Source organism: Nothobranchius furzeri, chromosome 8 (genome assembly GCF_043380555.1).
Source record: "Nothobranchius furzeri strain GRZ-AD chromosome 8, NfurGRZ-RIMD1, whole genome shotgun sequence".
Lineage (NCBI taxonomy): Eukaryota > Metazoa > Chordata > Actinopteri > Cyprinodontiformes > Nothobranchiidae > Nothobranchius > Nothobranchius furzeri.
In genome coordinates, this window is record NC_091748.1 from 69,645,404 (window position 1) to 69,665,235 (window position 19,832).

At 42.7% G+C, this 19,832-nt stretch overlaps 1 protein-coding gene across 4 annotated transcripts in view; it reads right to left on the minus strand.

Moving 5' to 3' along the window:
* The window catches only part of lrp8 (low density lipoprotein receptor-related protein 8, apolipoprotein e receptor), a 231,239-nt gene that overhangs the window by 5,405 nt on the left and 206,002 nt on the right, over nt 1–19,832 (minus strand). For all 4 annotated transcript variants that reach the window (XM_070554275.1, XM_070554274.1, XM_070554273.1 and 1 more), the window contains exons 14-16: nt 15,999–16,140; nt 9,720–9,872; nt 6,128–6,532 (exon numbers count right to left, since the gene is read on the minus strand). In XM_070554275.1, the coding sequence (XP_070410376.1) occupies nt 6,128–6,532; nt 9,720–9,872; nt 15,999–16,140 (700 nt within the window). The remainder of the gene's footprint in view (nt 1–6,127; nt 6,533–9,719; nt 9,873–15,998; nt 16,141–19,832) is intronic.

Genomic DNA, 19,832 nt, shown 5'->3' on the forward strand with positions numbered 1-19,832 from the left:
TACGCACAAATAAACTAACGATAATTTAGAGAAAGAGGAAGGAGCAGTTGGGAATTTAGATAAGGATGCAAAACTTGAGAGTTCGGAGTCAGCAGAAGTACTTTTGTTTGTTTTTCTTGAAGCATGAGTGACATTCAAAGGGTCTCAAAATTCTGAAAGGGCAAAAATTTGGAAAACTAATTAGCTTCAAACATGTTTTCATGCCTCTTAACAACAATCTGACAGTATAGCTATAAATATATTGTAGTGATTAAAATAAAAAAGTGGTTCTCTCGGATTTGTCTAGAAATCGCCAGTAACACATTTCGGGCACGCACTCTTGTATTTATCAACAGAACATCTCTGGCGTGAGAGGTTCTCTGCTCAATAACATCAGAGAAGGAGAAACAGACAGCTGCTACCACTTCAACTTTAGGACAAACTACCAGAGTTCAGAACAGAAAAACACCATTTCAAGTCACGGACAACAATAGACGTTTGGATCTAAAAAAAACAGCGACTGGTGTTCAGCACAATCTCTTTTGCTTTGGCAATGCTGGTTTCTGGTTCCGGCACAAGCGTCTTAGGCAAGATACCCTGGGGGAGGGGGGGAGTGTTCCATCACCGTGTTTACATTCAAAACCTAGCTTGTTCTGTAAATTCGCTAAAGCAGCTTAACAGTAGTATTAAATAATTTTCTTGAGCCAGTATGAGCTAAAATGACCCTTTACAGGGCAAAAGAAAGGCCACCCAGCCCCAATCCCCCCCGACCAGAATATTCCACCTGCAACTTTAGAATGGCGGAATTTAGTGAAGAATTGCTCCTGCAGACTCTAATGAAAGCTGGGGAGACATTTCAGCTGTTAGATTAAGGTGTTAAAAAGATGAAAGCACAGCAGTTCTACAAAAGGACACTAATGGGCCATTCCCATCTGTACCGGGTCGGCCCGGGCCGGGTAGCGTAGGTTGTTTACATATCTGGGTGGCCTGGCATTTTTCCGGGCCAACCAAGGCTCATTCTCAGCCCTCTTCTCGAGGGGGTCTGCTTCAGGCCGACCAGGGCCAACACACCCACTGCTGACAGCAAATTCACACCTTCCATTAGAGCAAGCCTCTGATTGGTGGGTAGAATCAGCCCACATGGGCTTAAGGCAAGGATGTGTGGAATCAACCGGGCCAGGCTGGGGCCGACTGGGGCTACCCGGCCCGGGCCGACCCGGTACAGATGGGAATGGCCCATAAGGGGTGCTAAAAGCAAGCCAAAACTGCCTAGTTCTCCATTTAATGGAATCAGTTTAAAGATGCTGTTAGATAAAATCTCACTCTCATTAAGTGCATGACTGTTGGATGAATTTTAATTTAAAGCATAGCCAATTCTATAATGAAGTATGAATAATTAGGTTTTATCTAATTCATATATTTAATTACCAGCAATGCACAACAGTAAAATCTTCATGCAAATAAAAAAAAATACGGTTTGCTTTAAATGAATATTTATACAAACTTGAAGTGATGCCGCCATTAGCGGCTAGCTCTGATCAAGATTGCAGAAGTGATCCACACTGTCAGCAAGGTAAAAAAAAACTTTCCTGCATTTTTAAAAAAGAACTTAAAAATGCATTCAGAAGAAAAACACAGAATGAATATACAAACTACGTCTCGTAAGAACCCAAAAGAAAAAGTTTTTGCATATTTTGGAGCTAAACACACACAGTGGACTCAAGCCTCCATACAAAAAAAAAAACAACACTAGGACAGTACAACAAGCTAAAACTGTCTTCAGTGGTCACACACCGTCTCTAGCCTTTTAAATGATAACCCACAGAAAGATGAAAAGATGAGGTAAAAATTCATAAGAGCATAGCTGCTTTTGAACTTTAGTTACCAGCTGTTGTTTGTGTTTCATCTGCCTTTCTTCGCTCCATGATGCCAGCCCCAGTGCTGCAAATGAATAACAGCTGATGCCGGTAGACTTGACAGTGTGCACTGGGTTGAAGGTTATAAAACATGGCTCGTGGGTTAGGAGACAAGTCATGTTCATGCTCCATTTTTTCCTCCCCTCTTTTTTTTATGCGCCTCTGCTTCAGCTCTCCTTCGGAGTGTTTCTGGTGATGAAGCTGACAACTTCAGAGACTCGGAGGGAACAATTTCTGCATCTTATGACTCTGAAAAAAACCCAGCCGCCCAAAGTGATGCAGCATTCACTTTGTTGTAGTTCTCCAGTAAAAATGCTCTTACGCTTGTTTTCCTCTCAGCTATTTTCCATCCCATCCTTCCTGTAGAATTATCAGTGCATGTCCTGTTTTGTTCTGCCCAATCTTCTTTTTTTGTCTTTTTCCTCTTTCATCCCCTCATGCCTTTAACCTTTCATTGTTTGTCCAACTTTCAAAAAGACAGACACATGTTCTTTCCCTGCTTGGCTTTCCTCCTTATTATTTCAAGAACTTCCCATTCTGCTTGCATGTCTTTCAACATAATCTGAAAGGTGGATTTGAAAAATAAAGCATAATCCTGTCAAACGCGCATAACATCCCAGCACCCAGCATTGTGAAAGTGCTCATGACTTTATTTTAGAACACTCTTCACAAACATTGTACTTTCAGTCACAGCCACAACAACAGGGCAAAAACCGCATTGCCTGGCTGGAATGGGAAATCTCGCACATCCTCAAAAGATCAAAAGTGACTTTGGAGAAAACAAACATGGTGGCTAAGGAAGAGGACTTGGATTCCCCGCGCTCTGTGCAGTGCTTCCACCATCTCCTTTCCCTGTTAATTACCAGCATCTCAGGCCAAGACAATCCAACCTGTTGAATATTTTGTATTTGCGACTTCTGAGCAGACCAGAGGGCTCTTAAGACACCACACATGGCAGGAGTATCTGAAGCCCCTTTTAGAGGACACACCATGCCGTCAAATCAGCGTAATACAGCCACCACGGTGTGTTTTATTAACGTGCCGTGGCGGCATGGCGATGCAGGAATTTTGTGGCATTGATGCTGCCACGCTTGGAACGCTGGACTTGTGAATGCATTTTACGCCTTGGCGCAACAGAGAGAGGTGTCATGATTACGTGGGAAGTTACTGATGAGCTCCGGAAGGGAAATGAATTCAAAAAGTAAACACGAGCCGCAAGTTTTGCTTTTGTAATTCGGATCAGCTGAGACTGCAAACTGGAGCGTTGCTGCACTCCTAGCTTTTCTCCGTTACAGTTGGAGGTCAGATCACCAGAGACTGCACAGGGACGGTGGAGGGCAGACACCTTTAGGAGCTGCTTGTTAAAAAATTTAATGAGCACAATAAAAAGCAAATTATGTCTAAGATAAACGGAAGTCTGTGGCAGTACAGGGACCGCCCCATACCCTCTTTATATGGCCTGTATTTGATATAGCGCCTTCTAGAGTCCTGGAACCCCCCAAGGTGCTTTACAACACTATCAGTCATTCACCTGTTCACACACACATTCACACACTGGTGGGGATGAGCTACGATGTAGCCACAGCTGCCCTGGGGCGCACTGACAGAGGCGAGGCTGCCGAGCACTGGCACCACCGGTCCCTCCGACCACCACCAGCAGGCAATGTGGGTTAAGTGTCTTGCCCAAGGACACAACGACAGCGACAGACTGAGCGGGTCTCGAACCTGCGACCTTCCGATTGCGAGGCGAGCACTTAACTCCTGTGCCGCCATCACCCAATCTTTTGTAAAAAGGACACAATTGTGCAATATTACCGTCACGGCCTGTGCACTTATAAATGACCTAAGGCTCTCTGGCAGCATTATTCTCTAAAATAGGCTTGAAAAAATGAGCATTATGCTGATCAGAAAGAAAGAGAGAAAGAAAACGATCCTTTATATAGCGCCCCCCAAGATAAAAATCACAAGGCGCTTCCCAAAAAAATAAAATAAAAAAGATTTAAAAGGGCACCTTTAACATTGTTTGGAGAGGAGAATCGAGACATAAATCTGCACAAAAATCTCGCCGTGTGAACAAGGCCTAAACTTTATCTTTAGAGGAACTTTGTTCAATCAATCAATCAATCAATCAAATTGTATTTGTAAGCGTCTTCCACTGCTTTAACAGACGCCCAAGGCGCTGAACATAACATAAAAACAACAAAAGGGCAAAGAGACCACAAGACAGATTAAAATTGCATAAAAGAGTGACTAAAATAACAAAACAGATACGATAAAAGACTAAAATTCTAAAAATCCATATTATATAAAAGCCAAACGATAAAAATAAGTCTTCAAACGACTCTTAAAGACCTGCAGTGATGGGGATCGTTTGACAACAAGTGCAAGCTCGTTCCATAGAGTTGGAGCAGGAAAGAAAAGGCCCGCCTCTTGTTTGGATCTAGTGACCTGGAAAACTGTAGACTGTGAGTAAACGTTACCAACTCTGACCTGTCCTAGTCCTTTAGATCACAACGCTACATAACAGCATACATGACTTACTAGTTCATTGAGCCGGTATAACACCACCACAGGTTTATATTGGAAAAATTGTTTAAATTGCTTGTCCAGAGGTTATAAAACACAACTTTTTGTCTGTCTCTCTTTCTGTGTGTGTGTGTGTGTGTGTGTGTGTGTGTGTGTGTGTGTGTGTGTGTGTGTGTGTGTGTGTGTGTCTGCTCTGTCTTCTCAAACCCAGTGAGTCGTGGCAGATGGCTGCTTATACTGAGCCAGGATCTATTGGAGGGTTCTTCCTGTTAAAAGGGCGTTTTCCTCTCCACTGTCGCTAAGGCCCTGTCCACACGTAGCCGGGGATCTGCAAAAACGTAGATATTTTTCTACGTTTTGGCCTGTCATCCACACGAAAACGGAGTTTTTTCACACAAAAACGGATCTTTTTAAAAACTCCGGCCAAAGTGAAGATCTGCGTTTTCTCCGTTTTGGGTGTCTGCGTGTGGACAGACAAAACCGGAGTTTTAAGGTCCGCAACGTCACTTTCCGCGACAGAAAAATGCTGACATCACGTGTGCGACCTGTGTTTACACTAGCCGGCATCACGGATGCCCTCAGAGCTGCGCTCGCTTCATCAATCGTCCAAGCGCTTTTTGCTTGTTTGTTTTTGCAAGCGGAATTACTGCTCCTTGCGGAAGACCACAGACGAAGGACGAGGTTACGAATGGGGGAAGTACTGCCGCCTACAGGTCTGGCATGTCCTTAACAACGTATTTATCCGGGTACGTGTGGACAGAGTTTTTTTTTTTAACAAGGTGGTGTGGATGCAAGTTTTTGGAGGGGCGGATATTCGTTTAAAAAAAAAACTCGGCTACGTGTGGACTAGGACTAAAGTTTGCTAGTATGAGGATTGCTGTAAATACACAAGTCAGTGACTCGAAGCAATCTGATGCGTTTCTTTACATAGGAAACTTTTAACCAACTGGTATAACGAACTGAACTCAGTGCACTGATAAGAAGGTGAATTTTATTTCACCTCTGCCAGTGAAATACCCTAAAAGTGACACTGGAACTTCACAACATGCATAAACAACTTCTGCTTCCAGTTTCAGTCTTGAGTGTGAAGCATCTGAAAGGTACTCAGTCATTTAAGGCTCAAAATCTACTACACAGAAATGTGGGCTAAAGTTTGATAGCGACAGATTTCATTATAAGAAATGTCAACAGAACCTTGTTGCTTTCCGCTCGCACCTTCAGATCTTAGCATTTATAAATGACTGACGTTTAATTCAGTTTTTTATTTCTTGTACTTGATCAAATTTGAATAATGACAGAAAAGTGCAAAATGCCACTTGAAGAGTGAAAGACAGGAGTAGAGATACAGAGAGAAAGACGAGGAGTGATGGTTGAATGGAGAAGGCTATCATTTGTAAGTGCTGACACCCAAGAGTAGTGGAGAGCTTACTTTGTGTGTTTGTATGTGACAACGAGTGGAAAGCAAGAAGTCACCCAGCAGATAGACAGATGGTCCGAAGGAGAAAAGGAGAGAGAGGATGGAATGAAGCTGATGGACTGTAAGTACTGCCTCTCAGCTTCCTGCTGCTTTGATGGCAGGTGGTAATGGTATCACTCACACACACACACACGCGCACACACACACACACACACACACACACACACACACACACACACACACACACACACACACACACACACACACACACGCTGACCAGGATACATACCTCTATGGGAGAGGTTGGCATTAGTCTCTCTTTGAATGTTGCTGGTGGCGACTGGGCCCAGTAGGGGTGTGTGTGTCGATGTGGACGTCCGACTGTTGCTGCCGAGTCTGGTCGTCTCTGTGCTTGTGGCGGTATGTGTTCGTGGACGCTCCGTACTTCTGCTGCTTCTGGAGGTATGAGGTGGCGTCACGAAACGTCTGGTTGTGGGCTTTAGCGTGGTGGTAGCAGAGGTGGTGGTGGGAGTTGTAGTGGTGCTGGTGGAGGTGGTTGTGGTGGTAGTGGAAGTGGTGGTGGTGGCAGAGGTGGTTGTAACTGGGATGGTTGTCGTTGGTCTTGGTGTTGTGGTGGAAGTTGTTGTAGAGCTGGCGGTGGTCGGAGCAGCTGTGGTGGTTGTCCTGAGTCGAACTGGAATCGAAATGAAACAAAAATAATTTATAATTTCCAGTTGAACACATTTTGTAGCAAGGTTGGGCGATGTATCAAAATGTCCCAAGTGAAACTCGTCAGTGCAAAAAATGACATTTGATTATGTAATCACAAAAGTGATAAGCAGCTAGTGACATTTAGATGTTTTGTGGGCCTGACACACACGCACGCACACACGCGCACCCACACACACACACACACACACACACACGCACGCACGCACGCGCACGCACACACACACACACACACACACACACACACACACAACAATCTATCCATCACAATCATTTTTAGTTTGTGGACCATGAGGGATCCTCAAGCCTAAGATCGAAACTGGTCCAAGCAACAAGTGATAATAGGGGGCGGGACTTCTGAGCTATCAGCCAATAGTTGTAAGTTTTGCCTTAGCAGAGGGGGTAATCCCTTACCTGATGGGTCAGGTAAGATATCGGTTGAAAGTTTGAAGCTAAGATGAGAATGCTAAAGGAGGTTATGATGAGAAAGATTCATCTGTACCGCATGTTCGTATCAGTTCATTGAGCACAGATAAATCAGATGATTAGCAGAAAAGAAAAGATGCATTTAAATAAATCATACAATAACAGAAGAAGAAAATATCATTTCTATAGCGCCTCTCAAGATAAAAATCACGAGGCGCTATAGAGATGACAGGCAGATCTCTCTCTCTCTCTCTCTCTCTCTCTCTCTCTCTCTCTCTCTCTCTCTCTCTCTCTCTCTCTCTCTCTCTCTCTCTCTCTCTCTCTCTCTCTCTCTCTCTCTCTCTCTCTCTCTCTCTCTCTCTCTCTCTCTCTCTCTCTCTCTCTCTCTCTCTCTCTCTCTCTCTCTCTCTCTCTCTCTCTCTCTCTCTCTCTCTCTCTCTCTCTCTCTCTCTCTCTCTCTCTCTCTCTCTCTCTCTCTCTCTCTCTCTCTCTCTCTCTCTCTCTCTCTCTCTCTCTCTCTCTCTGAAGGACTGAATGAAGGCCTGCATACATCATAATCGCCTATTTCCCATTTTCCTTTGAGTCAGCTCATTTTGTCTCACCAGCTAGCACGTGAGGTGTGAGAATAGAGCAGGTCTATTAAGGACAACTCCACAAATGTTGTGACTCTATTGAGGCAGTGGACGAGCTGAGCTGTGAAACAAGGTCAGTGAAATAATGGAGGTGTGATGAGGACGTAGGCAGAATTCCTGACCCATTTACTGAAATAGCGCTTAAAAAAACCTAAAGGTTTTATATTCTTTGAAGGAGTCTGTTTTTCAATCATTACAATTACATGCACACATTCCATTGTCTACCGCCAACACTGGTGCACAGTGGATTTAGCTGAGAGCTAAGACGATTATTAGGCCATTTTATTATGAAACAACATGGAGAGTTGAATATAAAGGCTTTGCTTTGGAAAAAAGAATCACACATTCCTTAAAAGCAAGAAAATATGATAATTACACATTTACGTTTATCATTTTCAAATGTTTGTATGTGTATTTCACAAAAAAAAAAATCAAAACATTTCAACGATTCTCATTAAATAAGATTGAAATATGGTTTAGAGTGAGAAGAAACAACTCAACTCACTAAGCTTTAGATCAGGGGTGTCAAACTCAAACTCACAAGGGGCCGAAATGAAACTCTGGGACGGAGTCGAGGGCCAAACTTAATATTTTTTGAAAAAGTGACGGCAAATTTGCACGTTTTCTTTATCAACATATATGCAATTTTGAACCTTTAAATTTGGAAACAAACATATTTCTGCATTAACACTGAATGAGGAATAACCAAATTACACACGAGCAAGTCAGTTACAAATAAAACACATCAGTGGTATTCATTACTTGTGGTATATTCAACATTTTTAAAATCTATTCAGGATTTATGTTTTCTTGTTTATTCATTTTTCTTATTTTTATTCTCCTTTTTTCTCCTGTAATACGTGTCATCGCTGCTGTGACATCTAGCTTTCCCCACTGAGGAACAATAAAGGGATTTTCTATTCTATTCATCTATCTGCAGCCTTTCCACTTCCTGTTTACTGTAGGTTAAATCTTTTCTCACGGGCCAACAACAAAATCAAAATATCATTTTATCTTAAATGAAAATGCAACATCTCACCTGTTAACTTTCATGTTTTGGAGCAGAAAAAGAGCATAAAACCTACATATTTAAAGCTCAGTTTGCTCCACTGGTTTACTGTGATGCTCACCTGTTCCAGCCAGATACCTGCATCATGGGGTTGATCTGAGCTGAGGAGGAGACTCCTGTTGTTTTATTCATCTTCATCATAATAATGACAACATTAGATGACAACTGGTGCTCACATAGGTTTGTGCTGATGAACATGTCTGAGCAGCTTGACCACGTTGTTGTGTGTCGGGGAGGAAACACAACCACAGAGTCATGCTGGTTTGAGCGTGTCGCTGCTCGCTGGAGTTATATCAGCTCTGTCTGGACGTTAGTTTGAAAACTTTCTCTTTCAGTCGTGAACACATTACTGAGCGGCTAGAGTCTCCGTTTCTGGGCTTCAACGTCAGAAAACAGCTGCATGAACTCGGCGCTGAGTGAGAGGGGTGTAGTTCGACCGAGACAGCGGAGCTGCAGCCACCCAACTACCTCTGACTGCCTCGGCGCTGAAAAAACACAAAGGAGGGGGCGCGTCTGCTCCGCGCTGGCGCCGCAAAGCATCATGGGAGTTGTAGTCTTTGCGGTAAAATCGGCCAGCGGGCCAGATTTAATATATTTTTGATATTTATCTCGCGGGCCACATAAAAATGCTCCGCGGGCCGCATCTGGCCCGCGGGCCTTGACTCTGACATATGTGCCTTAGATAATAATATTAATAATAAGAGCAAATAAAACCAAAACAACCTATATCATTTTCAACCTTAAGGACTTTGGAAGCATTTCCTCTCAAGTTTCCATGAAAAATTAAAGAGCGGGAATTCAGAATACCGAAGAGGTGAACGATGAGCATAAATAGTTAATAATGAAGTGGACAGAGCAGGAAAGGTGAAATTCCAGCTTCGGCTCAATAACAGTGCCCCGGTACTCCATCTTGTCACTGTGATTGAAGCAGTGCAGATCTCATGTGACATTAGCCTGTGCGATTTCTTTCATTAGGTGTGCCTCTGGAGTTTGTGATTTATTGGCGCCGAGTGGGGATGACTCACCTACTGCACAGCGCCTCATGTCCGGTCCCAGCTCCATACCATCAGGACAGGCGCAGGTGTACTTTGGAGAGTGGTCAGTGATCTGAGGGGCCTTCAGACACAGATACTCACAGCCACCGTTGGGGAGACTGCCCAAGTTGCAGGTATCAGGAGCTTGGAGAAGAAAAATAAACAGGATAAAAAGAAATGTAGCCTATTTTGTTCATTTCATTTCAATTTACTTTTAAATTCCTTCTGAGATGGAGATTTTCAAAGATAGTATTCATTTGAACTTGTCTGCATTCAGGACTGTCCTGTCACCTTGAAACCAGACACCCTGCTCTCCCAGTTCACAGCAGCAACTCGAACAAAAACAGCCAGCTGACAGGGAGAGACACTACAAAACAAAGAGTACTTGCCAACGGACAGCATATATATATATATATATATATATATATATATATATATATATATATATATACACACACACACATATACATATATATATAGAGAGCTATATATACAGTATATATATAGATAGATATACCGTATATATATATATATATATATATATATATATATATATATATATATATATACACACACACACACACACACACATATACATATATATATATAGCTATATATACAGTATATATATATATAGATAGATATACCGTGCATAGATATATATACACACATACATATACACACACACACACACACACACACATATATATATATATATATATATATATATATATATATATATATACACACACACACACACACACATATATATTTATATACACACACACACACACACACACACACACACACACAAACACACATATATCTATTTTTTTGCACGTTTCTCTGTGAACTTCACCTTTAACATCTATTATAATCTGCTTTACACAGATATTTCTGCTGAAACTGTAACAGTAACAAATATCTGAAACTTTGTTTTACTATTTTTAAACATTTTACCACATTTGCACCAAATTTAAATCAGTGTTAAGATGATTAGAATTGTTTAAATATGTTTTGTATGTCAAGATCAGTCAAAAATACAGTCAGTAAAAATGTCTAAGCGCCCAAAGCAGAAGCTGTGTTAATGCCACAACCTACTTCCAAACCTACTTTTTAAAATACGCAGATTGAGGCAGAGGTGTCAAAACGTGTCTTTTATTTAACTTTGCACACCAATAAAATATTTAAATGCAGCCTCTTCAGCAAAGATGCAGATGCATCTGTGCATATTGCCCTGCTTTTCACGCGGTCAGGTACCAGAATTAGGTCAGGTGGTGGTTGGTTCTGCCTTCTGATGAGTTATGATGTTCAGCAGGAGGCTGTTCACTCTGGGATTCATAAGGATGCATTTTTATGTCAGCTGAGAAAGCTCGTCTGATTACAAACTGCTTAGGAAGAAGAAACTTCTGACAAAAGAAAGTTTATTAGATGATGTAATTAAAGAAGAAAACGATGCAGTGCCAAGGTTGAAACTGGTGAAAATGTAAGTAAAACTAAAAAAAGATTAAAAAGTGATGTAGAAATGGAAGAAATTAAATTGGAACAGGATTTGGAAAGAGAGAAACAAGAAAAAAGGATTCACGTAAAACATACAGAATCAAGCTGATGGGGAAAAAAATATCTACTCAAGTCTTCATGCATCACAAATGTCACAGATTCACCTGACCAAGAAGAGAAGTTAGTCACTCGCAGAACATTAAAGGGTTACGGGTAGCTTCCATGAGGAATGGAGTCTTTTGCCAGCAGTAAACATCCGTCAGCTCCAGAGACGATCTTGTTTCAAGGAAACGTTTGGTAGTTAAAAACCACCTCAGCTTCAGAAGATATGTCCCAGCTGTTTAGAGAACGGTAGATTATTGTTGTTTCCTTTTTTATTACGATCACTTGCCGATCAGGTTAAGAAAAAAATTACATCACCGCTTTCAGGGAGACAAGAAAAAAAAAGGTACATTTTTTATTTTTGCTGCTTTAAACTGTTTTATGGTATAGTCCTCTTCGCTTCTCCCTCAAAAGGCACTGCTTTTTTCAAGGCCACAGTTAATGTGTGTGCCTGGTTATATAAAGGTCGAACAAAAATATGATGAATGACAAATGACCCGTACATGTGTAGCGTTTTTCTGAGTCAGAGGGCTCCAAAGCGCTTTACACTACAGTGTATCATTCATCCATTCACACACACAATAACACACTGGTGGCGATGAGCTACATTGTAGCCACAGCTGCCCTGGGGCATGCCGCCAGAGGCGAGATTTTCCAAGCATAGGCGCCACCGGTCCCTGAAAAATGTATGCATGTCATACTCTAGTGGATTAAATCAATGTGTTTGAAGTTGAGCAATAAAGTATTTGAATTTCAAGATTAAACAGGAATGTACTAAACTGAGTTGGGATCTGTTTGCCTTCAACTGAATTGAAATGGGATTGCACAGAAGTCAGTGACGAGCTGCATGGTGGGGCAATTGGTAGCTCCGTGTGCAGCGTGTCTATGTGGCTTCCCACAGGTCTGTTGAGCAATTAGTGGTTCTGTGAGTGAGTGAGTGAGTGAGTGAGTGAGTGAGTGAGTGAGTGAGTGAGTGAGTGAGTGAGTGAGTGAGTGAGTGAGTGAGCTGGCATTTTGTACAGCACTCTGCTATGTTAAGCTGTGTTTCCTCTATAGGAGTCCCGAGAAATTTCCAATAAGGTGACATAAGCGTATTTTAGAAGACGCACCATGCCGGCAAATCCGTGTATTACTGCCGCCGTGGTGTGCCTTATGAACGCGCCGTAGCAGCATGGGGATGCGGGAATTTCTGGCATTTGTTCCGTCAAGCTTGTTAGTAATATTAACACAATGCCTGTGTCCACAGACATCTACACTTTGCCCGAGGACCTGCGTGCTTCTCTAAACCAAAACAAACTCGCTGTTTATAACCATCTCTAGCCTCGACCCGCTGGGGGAGGCATCATAACAAAATCCCTCTCCTGTTTATCTTGTGCTGCAATTCACAAGTCTCCTTCAGAAGACCGAACTTCTTAACCTTAATAAAAGAATCATTTTCTTTTATGCAATGATTTCTTTCCACTTTACAGATGAATTACAATCATAAAACAATGAATGTTTTATCTACAGTGAATTTAATAAAACTTGATTGCTTGATAGTAATAAAGAATCAAAATAATTGTTTATTGTTCAAATGCATTATTTCAGATCTTAAATACACCAAACGAATCTACTTGAGGATTTACTGATGATTTTATTATCAGTCATTTTAGCTTAGCCTGGCCCGCCAGACTCCTCCTCTGTTTCATTCTGCACAGAGAAAGGGTCTGGGAACTCTCCTATTCATATAACCCCACCCCCTGAGAATTATAACCAAGCCAATCAGCGCTGAGTAGGGTACGTCACACACCATAACGCCGAGTTTGTCGAACATGGCGACTGAAGCAGTGTTTGCTGCGACTCTTTACTCTGGTCTAAATGACTTGGACACGTCTTTAAAACAACAAGTAGAAGCGCGAAAAGCCTTGTTTCTAAAGAAAGATGTTTGTGCCGTCGCCAGACGCCATTTTTGACTAGAGCTAAAAAACGACAGCGTCGCAGACGTCACGCACGACGACGTTCTGTTTCTCATAAACAACAAAGACAGCGGCGGAGTTCGCTGCGGCTCTTTCCTCTGTTCTAAATGACTTGCATGTCTTTAAAACCACAACAAGTAGAAGCGCTAAAAGCATTTCTTCTAAAAGAATAAAAGATGTTTGCGCCGTTGCCAGACGCCTTTTTTTTTTACTACAGCTAAAAAACTACAGCGCACTCTGAATCTGATTCGTCTAACATACTTCCTCTATTATCGAGTTCCAGCCTAGAAATGCTAAATGAACACCTCTTGTGAGATCGACCCAGATCTGACAACAGAGCACTTTTAGTGGCACAGAACCACCCTTTTTCAAAACAAAACAGCCATTATTTGTTTTAACCTGCAACGACTTCATCAGACGCAAAACAACCCGTGAGCTGCCAGCAGACACCCAGAGTGTATCCCTTTGACCAGCTGAGTCGTATTCTAAAAGGACTACAACCTTTGGATACCCCAGGAGTCTAAGGCAACGGTGTCACCCTCTGCTGCCCGCTCACTCCTCGCCAATGACACTGTGTGTGTGTGTGTGTGTGTGTGTGTGTGTGTGTGTGTGTGTGTGTGTGTGTGTGATCCCATGTGTGAACTCCATCGTCTCTGTTCATGGTTGTGTGTCCACATGTCCTTATTTATAACGCTTCCTTAATCCATCTTTTGTATTTTTGTTGTTGTGTGTTTACCATCCGGACAGTCCATAACAGACACAAGGGAAACTCATATAATGGACTAGGACAGTACACGGATCATAAACGCAGAACAACTAAAATACAAAAGATGGATTAAGGAAGCGACAGAAAAAAGCAGACGTGGACTCAGGACCATGAACAGAGACGATGGAGTTTACACGTTGGGTTACGCATGGGACAGTGTCATCGGTGAGGAAAGCGCGGGTAGCAGAGGGCGACATCTTCCTCTGCTGCCCGCAGATTAACGGAGAAGGAAGTGACGCCACCGACACAGGCGGTGCTGAGGATGGCTACAATGTTAGCCAAAATTTGTCCTCTAAAACAGGTAAAAGTAAATCAATACTCTGTGTTTCGAAAATAAACAAACAATGGAGTTTGATGGATTGCACAGAACAAACTGAAAAAAGAAGAATTCCTCCAGGCTTGTGTTATTTGTGGAGATAAGACATCAACGTAGCAAACAGAGTCAGTAGAAAAGTCACATTGTTGTTGGCTAATCAGAGGCGGGATGTCCAAATATCAGGAAATAAGACTCCAAATCCTGCCGTCAGAAGCTCAGCTCTGATGTGACTCACTTCTAGTTCCTGAAAATGGTGCACCAGTGTTTCCCTCCAGAGTACTTCCAAGGCATTCATTCCTCCTAGAGACCACTGCAAATGTATTGATTAAACAAGAATGAACACCTTTAAATCCGTTACTATGCAAAAACTATGAATGCATTTCATAACATAACCAAGACTGATTTGTAATAAAGGCCACAGGCACAAAATATATATATATTTTTGTAGAAATAACACATTTTTGTGTTATTGAGTAATCAAACTGGCATTTCAAGGTACAGTGTTTATTTCATAGTGTTCCATTGCTTTATTTTTAAAACTACCCAAAGGGACAAAAATGTCCCCAACGAACCCAGAGGGTTCAAAATATAATTTGCTAGAATTAGATTTGCACGATTAATGACCCTTTCACCAACAGCCTTATTTAGGTTTTGGGTTCTAGTGGGGAACCTCTTCCAAACAGATCAGATGGAAAGTGGAGGACAGCTAGGGTCACTTGGACACCGTTTGGCCTGTTCAAGGCCCGGTTGCTTCTTGTCTTCCTTTGGTTGAGACTTCAAAGCCAACATGTTCAAATTTACTCAAGTTTTTGAGTAAAACTCTTGAATTAATAATGAAAGAGAGCAATTAGCTCCCAACAGGCACACAGGCGGCTTTGAGCACCCAGTTAAGAGAGAAAACAAATTATGACAAAACACACAAACACACTGCTGGCACACACCGTCAAACACAATACAATAATACACACCATGGCTGAATTAACAAGCAGACACACAACTTGAAAAAGCGGAAAAGAAATTGCATCGCTTGACATTCTCAACACAACTGAGAACCTAATCATGCTCATCAGAGACTTGTTTATTGTTTCAGACAGTTTTACTGAGGTAATCCTTCTGCTTAAATGCAGATTATTCAGGGTTTTTCTTGTGATGCTGAAAGAATCCCTTTGTTGTTTGAGTGATGTGGATGAATCCTGCAGACCAACACTCACCAAAGTGATCACTACAGATTAGGGATGCACAATATCGGTATCGGCCGATGTTAGTCCTTTTTTTAACATATCGGTATCGGTCTGATAAATAAAACTGGGCCGATATTAACAACTGATATTTTTTCCATCTTGTTTCCAATTATCTGTTTCAGAGGGTGAGGGGTGATGTGTATTTGTTTAGTCATGTGACAGTGATTGTAATCATCTCAGAGGTGTAAATGTGTGTGTTGCGTGTACACGATAACGTAAATTCAGCCTTAATAACTTTCATTCTATACAAAATCTGCTGCTTTTAGAAGTCAGCAAATATCGGTTATCGGCCATAACAGTGATCTCAACATCGCATATCGGTATCGGCCCAAACATTTCATATCGGTGCATCCCTAGTACCGATCAGGATTACTGAGTCTTTGAGCTTACCTTTAGGCTGCCTCTGTTCATGAAACACAACGAGGTCCAGCGGGTTGTTGAGGTCTTCCGCTACCTTCGCCACGTCATGCCCCGTCAGACGGTTTGCGCTGTAGATCGCTTCGTCTTCTACGTCAGTCCAATAAACGCGATCCTGCAATTAAAAAGATGAAACTTTAATAGAAAAGAAAAACATTTCACTCAGTACTTTTCCGACATGAGGATTTGTAGTTCTATTTCCATAAAACTGAGCAGAGTTTCTAAACTGAACCCCTCCTCAGGGAGCTGAGTGTGATTTTAAAGAATATTTTGAAGGTACAGTGTACAAAAAATATTAATAAATAAAAAAAAGGATGTACCGATTAAGTATGGTGCTTTTTGCTCTAAACAGAATTAATGTTTTATTTTTATTTTTTAAATGCATGTAAACACGTTAGTCTGGCTGACTAAGGCGGACTGCTTCTAATCGAGCTGTACCAGTTGGACACTTGTCTTCTAGAAGTGACAAGACCGCAGGAGCGGTCTTCTGATAATATTATCATAACAACGTAACATGCAACACACCATCAAACCCGAGTACACCTCGACCCGTTGACTCCAGTCAAAGAGCGCAGATTCAGACCCCTAACCCTGTGTGTGACAGAGCTGCTTCCTCCAGACCTCCTCCGTCACTCTGTGTTCGACATAGCCTCTAAGTTTTTACAACCCTCCAAAGCACTTTACAAAACAGTCAACCACCAACACACACACACACACACATTCACACTCTGGTGGTGATAAACTACACTGTAGCTACAGCTGCCTTGGGGCGAACTGTGGACAGGCACCACTAGTCCCTCCGACAACCACTTGCAATGGGTGTTAACTATCTTGCTCAAGGAAAAGAAAGAAAGAAAGAAAAAAGAAAAAAGAAAAAAGAAAGAAAGAAAAAAGAAAGAAAGAAAAAAGAAAGAAAGAAAGAAAAAAAGAAAAAAGAAAAAGAGAAAGAAAAAAGAAAGAAAACAATCTTTTATATAGCGCCTCTCAAGATAAAAATCACGAGGTGTGAAGGAAACATCAACTGTGACAGATGGGGCTTGAACCTGCAACCGTCCGGTTACAGGGTGGGCATCTAACTCCTCTGCCACCATCGCCCCAACTCTGGAGGACCTAACGTTAGTCAGCTCACTTAGGGGTACAGACCAGATGATCCTCAGATGACCAAGCTTAACAATGCCCACCTCAATACACTTGGTGTTGTGTGGTTGAGGTTACACTTACAGTACTGGCAAGAAATAGCCTGGCAAGCCAGACTAAATAAACGTATTATTTATTTCAAACTTTGCAAAGCAAGAATTTGGTCTAGTTCACTAGGCTAGGCAAGAAAGTCATTGGTCAAACAATGGTTCCACCGTTTAACCACCGCCACGGTGTCGAGCCATGTGCTCATGTGACAATTAGTCTTTAGTTGGTTCAGATTTTCTTTTGAAGTGGGATTCATTCCAGAATAAACCAGTTATATGTCCATTTTCCACAGCTTATCCAGGCTTGGGTCATGGGGGCAGCAGCCTAAGCAGAGGCCCAGACCCCGAGATACTTGGCTCCTCCACTTGGGGCAGGACCTCATCCCTGACCCCGAGGAGGCATTCTACCCTCTTACGACCACAAACTGGTTATGAATGGATTAATTTACAATTTGCAGCATGTTTTCCATGTTTTATGTGTGAAGTCACTTCAATTCAAAATGAATAAATCAATTTTTTTCCCTCTCAGACCCCCTCACAGCCATCTTCAGTGATATTACGAGTTAAAAATGTTTCTTAGCACAAGTGGTGAAGGTTCTTGGTCTCCATGGCAACCAAAGTCAGCTTTGTGTAAAGCATCAATAATAATATCTAGAAGACATAATGGGAGTACACGCAGGTTTAGAACAGATGAAAAGACACAATAACAGCTGAGTGTGAAACAGAGAAAAAGGCTAAATGAAGCCGCCAGGCTAGGTTTTGATGGACAAGGAGAGGATCAGCAGCAGGTCCGGCAGCAGCTTCCCACGGTGTGTTTCAGTCACAGCCCTTCTCTTCTTAGCTATTTGTGCTGAATTATTAGAAAACATAACCTTTCTCCAATCTCCGTATTTCCATCTTTCACTGAAATCTGATTTTTCTATTTTCTGTACTTTTATTGAGATAACCTTTACTCCTGTGACAGTTGTGCTGAAACAGTGAAAGACAAATATCAGCCATGCTGATAAAACCATTCTCCAATCTTATATTCGATCTCGGGTTTCTCTCTCTCTGTGGACGTCTCCCTCCAGCTGTCAGCCTCAACCTCTGTTTACTCTTCTTTGTTCTGTTCCTCTGCTGTCAATCTTTTCATATGTCCCTTTTTCTGACCTTGACGGCTTCAAACAGCAGCGCAAACCTGAGGAGAGTGGTTGTCTTTGTTGTGTGATCAAGGTGAATCTTTCATGTGTTGAACCAATACACCAGAGCACACAGGTAATTCTCCTGAGCGCATGGTGCTGCAACACATCAGTCAAAGATGGCTCTCTTTGGTGAGACGAGTCTTTAAAGGGTCAAGGGGAAAACCGCCTTAGATGATTTTCTGATGATTTTGTGCCAAAAAGCAATAAAAGCAATTAACTCAGACACAAACATGAATATGTAGGCTTCGATCGCACTTTGAAATATTTTATTTTAAAATTTCCGGTTGTTCGTTACGTTTATGGACAGAATTTGTAGGCACAGCCGTGGTGTGGAGTGTGTCGAGTTTGGTGGCAGGAGAATCTCGTCTCTGCTTTTTGCGGATGATGTGGTCCTCCTAGCTTCATCCGGCTCTGACCTTCAGCTCTTGCTGGCTAGGTTCGCGGCCGAGTGTGAAGCGGCTGGGATGAGGATCAGCACCTCCAAATCTGAGACCATGGTTCTCGACCAGAAAAGGGTGGCTTGCCAACTCCGGGTCGGGGGAGAGGTCCTACCTCAAGTGGAGGAGTTTAAGTATCTCGGGGTCTTGTTCACGAGTGAGGGCAGGAGGGATCGGGAGATCGACAGGCGGATTGGTTCGGCGTCTGCAGTGATGCGGACGCTGAGCCGATCTGTCGTGGTGAAGAGGGAGCTGAGCCAGAAAGCCAGGCTCTCGATTTACCGGTCGGTCTACGTCCCAATCCTCACCTATGGTCATGAGCTTTGGGTAATGACCGAAAGAACGAGATCGCGGATACAAGCGTCCGAAATGAGTTTCCTCCGTAGGGTGGCCGGGCTCAGCCTTAGAGATAGGGTGAGGAGGTTGAACATTCGGGAGGGACTCGGAGTAGAACCGCTGCTCCTCCAGATCGAAAGGAGTCAGTTGAGGTGGTTTGGGCATCTGGTCAGGATGCCTCCTGGATGCCTCCCTGGGGAGGTGTTTCAGGCATGTCCTGCCAGCAGGAGGCCCCCGGGTCGACCCAGGACACGTTGGAGAGGTTACATCTCCAATCTGGTCCGGGAACGCCTTGGGGTCCTGCCGGAGGAGCTGGTGGAGGTGGCCGGGGAGAGGACGGTCTGGAGCTCCCTAGTTGGGATGCTGCCCCCGCGACCCGGACCCGGATAAGCGGAGGAAGACGACGACGATGACAACTTCCACGTGTCCGTGGAAAGTGCGTATTTTGTGTGTTCCGTCTTCCTCAACATATCTATTTCTAGTGTCTATTTTTTTCCAATCATCATTCTCTCTTTTTCTTCCTAAAACCCTTTTCTCTTTTCCTCTTTGTCCTCCAGACAAACAAAAAGAGAATAAAAAGTTGTGCAATCATACTAGAAAAAAGAAAACATTTCACTCTGTGAGCTTCTGCAATCCGCACCTCCTCAGGGCTCAGTGTGAAAAGCAGGG